General features: G+C 46.4%; 2 protein-coding genes across 2 annotated transcripts; both read left to right on the top strand.

The window, feature by feature from the left end:
- On the top strand, positions 294-3,817 carry LOC100516280 (olfactory receptor 52D1-like). Its single transcript, XM_021062357.1, has one exon. It carries the CDS (start codon positions 986-988, stop codon positions 1,931-1,933), a length of 948 nt encoding a protein of 315 aa, XP_020918016.1. The 5' UTR covers positions 294-985; the 3' UTR covers positions 1,934-3,817.
- On the top strand, positions 4,048-6,122 carry LOC100524512 (putative olfactory receptor 52P1). The gene has a single exon (XM_021062356.1). The coding sequence runs from the start codon at positions 4,176-4,178 to the stop codon at positions 5,151-5,153; it is 978 nt and encodes a 325-aa protein (XP_020918015.1). The 5' UTR covers positions 4,048-4,175; the 3' UTR covers positions 5,154-6,122.

Raw genomic sequence — 8,582 nt, 5'->3', positions numbered from 1 at the left:
AATCCTAGCAGGAGAGTGCATGTAGAATTAGGGAATTTCAGGGAGTTCCTGTGGGGCACAGGGAAATGAATCCGGCTAGTATCTATGAGGATGCGGGTTTAATGCCTAGCCTTGTTCAGCAGGTCAGGGATCTGGCATTGCTGTGAGCTGTGATGAGGGTTTCAGGCTCGACTTGGATCCTGAAGTGCTGTGGCCATGGTGTAGGCTGACAGCTGTAGCTTTTCAACCCCTAGCCTGGAAACTTCCATATGCCCTAAAAAGCAACAACAACAACAACAAAAGGTTTAGGGGATTTCAGAACAGTGTAATTTGAAAGCCACTTTCAAATGTGTAAGACAATGAAAAGGGCTTGTGACATTCTTGGATTAACGACAGTGGGCACTGTTACAACCCTTGGACTAAAGGGACTCTAGGAGAATATGGTTACAAGAGAAAAACTGGAGCCAGACAAGGCTGCTTGCAGAGAGATGTGGCCAGGGTGCAGCAAGCCTGCTGAGAGACAGCAGAAGGAATGCATTCCTGATCTCCTCCAGCCTCCCATTGGTGTTGCCACTGCCAAGTCCAGCCAGAAGTGAGAGGACAGGGGTCTGCCAGGGTGGCCCAGTGTCCCAGGGCCCAGAACAAATGGAGCGTGGTGGAGGGTGGACCTGAGGAGGGGAACATAAGATATTCTGCACCACAGGCACTAAGAAATGCATATTTGTATTTGAGTGGATGATTTTCACGTGTTAGAACATGAGGCCAAAATCTAGAGGTTTCACTGGAAGATGGCAATCCTAAAAGTGGGCGGAATAGTTGCAAAGCTATTTTAATAACCCAGGAAAGAAATGAGGAAGGCCTGAATTGGAGTAGAACTGGTGGAAGTAGAGGAGACGGAAGAAATTAAATGGATTGGTAGGAAGAATCCATGACTCGTTTTCTAGAATGACTTCATTTCGTTTTCGAATAACTTTTAGGAAGGTAAAGCCTGAATCTCTTCGTCAGTATGATTTCTGCCTCTGTCCCCAATGCATCCTTCCATCCTTCCCTGTTCATTTTACTTGGAATCCCCGGGATGAGGGACCAGCACATCTGGGCTGCCATCCCCTTCTGCTCCATGTACATCCTTGCCCTGGTTGCGAACAGCGCCATCCTCTACATTGTCACGAGGGAGAGAACTCTGCGCGAGCCAATGTACCTCTTCCTGTGCCTGCTCTCCATCACCGACGTCTTCCTCTGTTCAACCACGTTGCCCAAAATGCTAGCAATCTTCTGGCTCAAGTCCCACGTAATTTCCTACCGTGGCTGCCTCACCCAGATGTTTTTTGTGCATGCAGTCTTTGCCACGGAATCAGCTGTTCTGCTGGCCATGGCTTTCGACCGCTACGTGGCCATCTGCCGTCCCCTGCATTACACATCCATCCTCAATGCCGCAGTGATCGGGAAGATGGGTCTGGCATGTGTGATCCGTGGCTCTCTCTTTGTTTTCCCCTTTGTCATCCTCATCGAACGCTTACCCTTCTGTGGACACCACATCATCTCCCACACCTACTGTGAGCACATGGGCATTGCCAAGCTGGCCTGTGCCAGCATCAAGCCCAACACCATTTACGGTCTCACGGTGGCCCTTTCGGTCACTGGCATGGACGCGGTCCTTATCGCCACCTCCTACGGCTTGATCCTGCGGGCGGTGCTGCGCCTGCCCTCGAAGGATGCCCAATGCCGAGCGTTTAGCACTTGCGGGGCCCACGTATGTGTGATCCTTGTATTCTATGTACCTGCCTTTTTTTCCTTTTTCACCCACCGCTTTGGCCACCAGGTACCTCCTCATGTCCACATCGTACTGGCAAATCTCTATCTCCTCTTACCCCCTGTCCTCAACCCCCTGGTCTACGGCGTTAACACCAAACAGATCCGCCTGAGGATTATTGGCCTTTTTATGGGGAGGAGGTAGTTCACTCCCTCCTTTCCCCACAGACAGAGGGGAACGTTGTAGCTACTTCTCTACCTTCTCATGAACCTCTTATCTGTGGACTAGACGTTGCTGTTTCTGCTAATTCTAGCAAGCCATTACCATGTATTATCTGAGAGTGTTTGAAGTAGTTTGACACTTGAATCTAAAGAGGGTCTCCCTACAGAACCTGACTGTGGGCAGAACTGGCACTACGACCAGGATTTAGAATCTGGCCGAGACTCACTACTGTTTCGTCTTTGCAAGATTTCGTGACGGTTTTGTTCTGTCTCATGGATTTTGCAGTGGACTTTGCAATGGACTTTTGACAAACTGTAATACTTTGCTTCCTTTGGACTTCTGGGAAAAGAAAAATGGTCATGTTTGGATTCAGGGGTTGGGAGGAGGCTGGGGTATGAGAGGCTGCGGGTACTGAGGGAGACAGTGGCTATGGAAGAAATGCCCAGGTTGAGTGCAGCAGAACGAGCATGAGAAAAAAGTGAAGTCAGAAAGTGGTGCGGGATGGACAGAACTTGAGGCTGCTGATGCTATTTCACCAGGGTACCAACAACAGAGTTTGCACCTCTGTCTATTTAATGCACCTGAATACTTCAGCCAGGGGTAAACGCCCCCCCAACACACGCATACACACAAGCTCTCACATGCACACGTGTGTAGGAAGGAGGCCCTTTAGGACACGCAAACTGCCAGGCCCTAATCTAGTTCCAGACTTAGCTTTAACTTCATCCTCTCTATCCTCATTCTCCTCCAGGACTGGCGAAGGCTGAACAGCCCCAAGATCCCTAAGGTCAACCAGCCTTTTCTCCTGGGAGCCCAGGACAACCTCCAGGGTCAATCTTAGACATAATGGTGGTGGCGCCTTGCGTGTGTGTCTGGGGAGAGAGGGAGTAACACAGAGCTACTGCTGGGATCCCTGGGGGTCTTTCCTTCAGTTACTTAAGAGCCACACCTTGGAGTCTAGGTGCCCGAACGTGAGGCGTGGAAGATGCAGGACCATGAGTGTGCTCACCAAGGGCCAAACACGTTTGCTGAGATGCACCCACCTTGGTGTGGACACGCTCATACACACACACTTGGAGAAGGGGTGTGGGACTAGCTTTCCATGGGCTCACTGCCTCTCATTCAGGTAAGTGGTTGTAGCTCTAAGTTCACCTTCTGGTCGCCTTGTCTCTGAGCCTCAGGTGCTCAGAACCCCAAGGCCTGCTTCATTCTTATTCATCATTATACATTCTCTTAAAAATGGTCCCCACAGTTCCTAAATCTGCGGTAAGTATGTATTCTTTAATTTTTGGATTAGAATTCTACTCTAAGTTTTTAGGTTCTCTTACTTTATCAACAATTTTTCATTGACCGTGTTTGACACTGTGCTTGCTAAGAAGAGCAAGGGATATTTTGTCAATTTTTCTGTGTATTTCTATTTTTGTTTGTCTCAAGGTATTTTAAATTTCCTTTTCGGATGTCTTCATTGACCCATTGTTTTTTATTTTATTTTTTCTTTCTATGGTCTCACCTGCTGCATACGGGCGTTTGTAGACTAGGGGTCAAATCAGAGCTGTGGCTGTGACCTATGCCACGGCGTGTGGAAACGCCAGATCCTTAACCCATTGAGGGAGGCCAGGGATTGAATCTGCATCCTCACAACACTGTGTCGGGTTCTTGACCCACGGAAGCACGACACAAACTCCTATATTTCTGTTTTTGTTCCACGTACTTCAAGTTGCTGTCTTTCAGGGCACATGCATTCAAAAATACAGCAGTGTATTCTTATAAATTTAATGGTGTGTCTTAAAATAGGTAATGAATGAAGTATCAGTTAAATATTTCATAAATAAAATTGTAATATAAAACCTTTATCATGAAATATATTCTCTCAGAAGTTAATGTTTTTATGCCATGTTATCACCACTGTATACTCAATGTTTTTATGCCATGTTATTACAACTGTAATAATGTTTTTATGCCACGTTATCACCACTGTAATACTCAATGCTTTTTGCCACGTTATCACCACTGTAATACTCAATGCTTTTATGCCACGTTATCACCACTACACTACGACAGCACACTACCCTACCGTATGAGGCACATCACCATGATTTCAGAATCACTTTTGGCATCTCAATATCCCAACTTCTGCATCTCCTCGGAAATTCCTGATTCCCCTTGAGGCGGAGGCTCAGTGGTGTCTCTCTCGCTCTTCCCAGGGGCTTCCCGGGGGGCCAGCATGAGCGGTTGCAACGCCTCCCAGCGCCACCCCTCCGTCTTCCTTCTCCAAGGCATCCCTGGGATGGAGGACAGGCACCGCTGGCTCTCCGTCCCCTTCAGTGCCATGTACTTCGTCACCATCCTCGGGAACTGCGCCATCGTCTTCACCATCTCCACCGAGCGCTCCCTGCACAAGCCCATGTTCCTGCTCCTGTGCATGCTGGCCCTCACGGACCTGGGCATGTCCACCAGCACCGTGCCCAAGGTGCTGTGCCTCTTCTGGTCTGGCCGGAGCGAGATCAGCTACGGGGGCTGCCTGGCCCAGCTCTTCTTCATCCACTCCATCTCTGCCTTGCAGTCGGCCGTCCTCACGGCCATGGCCTTTGACCGCTACGTGGCCATCTGTGAGCCCCTGCGCTACGCCACCCTCCTCTCCAACAGTCGCGTTGGGCTCATTGGCCTGGCGAGTGTAGGGAGAGCCGTCCTGCTGATTCTCCCCATGCCCGTGCTCCTCCAGCACATGCCCTTCCACCCCAGACGCATCATCCCCACCACCTACTGCGAGCACATGGCAGTGGTGAAGATGGTGTGTGTGGACACCACGGTCAACAGGATGTACGGCCTGGCGGTGGCCCTGCTGGTTGCTGGGGGGGACATCGCAGCCATTGCCTCGTCCTATGTGCTGATCGTCCGGGCTGTCCTGAGGCTCTCTTCCAAGGAAGCCCACCGAAAAGCGGTCCACACCTGCACCGCACACATCTCTGTCATGCTGCTCTCTTACACCCCTTCACTGTTTTCATTTCTCAGTCACCGCTTTGGCAGAGGAATTCCACCTCACGTGCACACCATCCTTGGCAGCCTGTATTTCCTTGTGCCTCCAATGCTCAATCCTATCATTTACGCCGTGAAAACCAAGGAGTTTCGGGACAAAATAGCCAAATACTGGTGTTGGAGGAAGGAGCCCATAATCTTTGCCCGTGGTCAGAAACCTCTCTGATTATTCTACACTAGTGGGCTTGAGAGAGAGAAAAATAAAAGTGAAGTTGACGTAATTCCTGGGGGAATTGGCTAGTAGAAGAAAGATGTCATATTGGCAGAAAAAATCCTTGCCCAGACAGTCTAGGATATAGGAAATCCCCTGGGTCTCACTAGCTCCAAAGCGAGGCTCTTATGCTCTGTGAAATAAAAATAATGAAGTATTCTTTCCTCGCTGACATATATGTTGGGCAAATTATATGAGATTCTGCATATAGCAGAATATTATATAATATATTCTGTTTGACTAATAACACTCTGAACCCATGCAAAAAGGGCCTGAGCATTTCCACACGGAGAGAACTTAAGAGCAAACAATAACTTCCTCACCGCATTGCAAGTCAAGGCTCGGGTGTCTGCAGGGTGGGTGTGTAACATGCTTCTGTGTTTAAGGAGAAGTGGAAGATGACGTGTGTTTGTGGTGAGTGCGAGGTAACAGGGAAGGTACAAAATTGTATTTGGAGTCACTGTATTATTATTCCTGCCACGGAAGCCTTAACATGTGGTGTCATGAATCATTGCTTCCTCAAAGAAGTAGAAATTCAGACAGGAAACACAATCTCCAATTTCCAAAGAAATCTGAATGGAAAAAGAAGCAAAGGCTGATAACCATTTTAACTAATTTTGCATGTTAAAATTCTTCAAGTCAACTCTCCTGCCCTTCTCAACTAATTCTAGTGTCTGTTAAGACTCTCTCAAAAAAGAAACAGTCTGAGAATGTCCTGTTGATAATTATAGTTCTATAAGTCAGTTTTATACTGGAAATCTTTGGCTATGGACCTCTGCAAACAAGTTCTTAGGGAACACGAGAGGAAGTCATGAACCAGTACTTGGGGCAGCTTCTAGAGTTTGGATCCTGTGCCCAGATATGGGAATTTATTAGTCTAGAAGTTGTTGTTTGGAGTTCCTGTTGTGGCTCAGGGGGTTAAGAACCTGACTGGTATCCATGAGGATGCAAGTTCGATCCCTGGCCTCATTCAGTGGGTTAAGGATCCAGCATTGCACCAACTGCGGCATAGGTTACAGATACAGCTCGGATCTGGCGTTGCTGTGGCTGTGCTGTGGCATAGGCCGGCAGCTGCAGGTCCAATTCTTTTTTTTTTTTTTTTTTAACCATCCTTCCAGATTTTACGCTATAATCCAAAGCTACATAAACAAACAGCACGGTATACATTGGATTTTATGCTATAATACAAAGCTACATAAACAAACAGCACGGTATACAATGGAATATTACTCAGCCATATACAAAGAACAAAAATCTACCATTTGCAGCAATATGGATAGACCCATAAAATAGTATGCTTCATGAAATGTTAAAGAAAGACACTTACCAGGTGATATACTTACATATGAAATTTAAATAATGAACAAACAAATTTATGTGACAAAACAGAAATAGAAAACATCCTAGTTGTCACCAGTGGGGAGAGGAAAGATGCGAGGTGTGATGTAAGGATATGATACTGAGATACAAAATGTAACATAAAAGAGTCAAACAACAATGACATATTGCATAGTGCAGGGAATTATGGTCTTTGTTTTTTAATGAGCTTTTTTTGACCGTGTCCAAGGGACACACAAGTTCGTGGTCCAGGGATGGAGTTCATTCCACGGTAATAACCAGAGCAACAGCAGGGACAAGTGACAATGCTGGACCCTCAACCTGCCGAGCCATCAGAGAAAGCCTGTATTTTGATGTAGTATAATCCATACACATATTGGATCCTTTGCTGTACATCTGACACTAATATAGTATTATAAATAAATAGTACTTAATAATTAAATAAAATATATTTGCATCATTCAGTCTGAGACCGTGAAACAAATAATAAATGAGAAGTACAAGGTAATAATTAGTTTAACCACTTGGTTTTTTTTTTAATTTGTTAAAAGGAGACAAAATGAACAGAGAGCCAAGACCATCTGAGGGAAAAAGGGGAAATTTTACCACTGAGAGGCATTGTTGTCTATCTTTCAAAATGATCTCATGTAGATTCTCATAAAGAATGAAAAAATCGCAAAACATGTAAATGATTTGACTTCTTTCTGTATTGTTCTTTGTATTTGTTTGTTTGCGTGGTTCTTTATTTTGTCTTTTTAGGGCTGCACCTGCAGCATATGGAGGTCCCAGGCTAGGGGTCCATTTGGAGCTATAGCCGCCGGCCTATGCCACAGCCACAGCAACGTCAGAGCCAAGCCGCATCTGTGACCTACACCACAGCTCACAGTAATGCCGGATCCTTGCTGCAGGTCCAATTCTACCCTTAGCCCAGGAACTTCCTTATATCACATGTGTGGCCCTAAAAAGAAAAAAAGGAAACAAACAAAACCCCAAAAATGGTTGTTTATGATTTCTGGACAGTAATCAGTGCAAATAATTCGAGGTACACAAAGGCTGAAACCAGAGTGATTCTAAGGCTGTGGTCATATTGTAGAATTAAACTATGAAGGCAAAATTCAGTGAAAGATGCCTGCCTTAGGGCTACACGATCACTGTTGGAAGGACACACTTATGATACCCAAACTAGAGGGAAATAAGTGAAACTTGTCTAGTGCATTATCGGTGCTAATACACAGCAGTAAAGGTTTCCGGTATACTGAGCAATCTCATAACAAGGCTTGAGAGAGGTGGAATATTTAAAAGCTGGAAAAAATGGCGACAACTCAAAGGAGAAAAATAAAGTGTTGTATTGAATCGGAGGTGCCTGTTCTATCAATGAAGGAAACTTGCAGGAACAATCATGGTTGGTTAGTACTTACCTGTAATGAATACCAAGGGCAGGTCTTTAACCCACCGCAAACACAGCGATAGAAAGACCCCCAGGTTCCTGAGCAGAATACTTGATGGCTAGCCATAGTTTTCGTTTATGTGTTGGGAGTGAGCAAGGTTAGAGAAGGAAAGACAGACTGATGCTCCTCTCGTCTCCCCAGACCTCCTTATCCCCGTAAGTGAAGCCACTATCTTCTCCTCCTCCCCTCCCCCTCCTTGTCCCCCCCAGTCCCTTCTTCCACCTCCTCCTCTTCCTCCCCCTTCTTTTCCTCTTTCTCTCATTCACAGACAAGCATTCCACTTTGCTCAAAGTGGCCCTGGTGTCACATACAGATGGAGAGAGACTGATGAGGATGCCTAGCTGCTGGCGCCCTTATTTAAACCCTCTCCACCCAGACACCAGACTAGAGTAAGTCAGTATTCAGAGGATTCTCTGATGCCAAAGACAGCCAGCCTTCAAGTGCCTTAGCCAGCACCCAGGAGAGAGACACAAACCCTCCATCTGAGCCTAACTCAAATGTCAGTTTTGTGAACAAAATGACATTGGAAGTTTTAGCTGCGAGGTCTGCAGTGGTTTGTGAGACAGCAGTAAAAACCTGGGGCCATGGTTAAGATAAA

This window comes from Sus scrofa, chromosome 9 (assembly GCF_000003025.6).
Source record: "Sus scrofa isolate TJ Tabasco breed Duroc chromosome 9, Sscrofa11.1, whole genome shotgun sequence".
Classification (NCBI taxonomy): domain Eukaryota; kingdom Metazoa; phylum Chordata; class Mammalia; order Artiodactyla; family Suidae; genus Sus; species Sus scrofa.
This window is presented reverse-complemented; position numbering and strand designations above follow the sequence as displayed.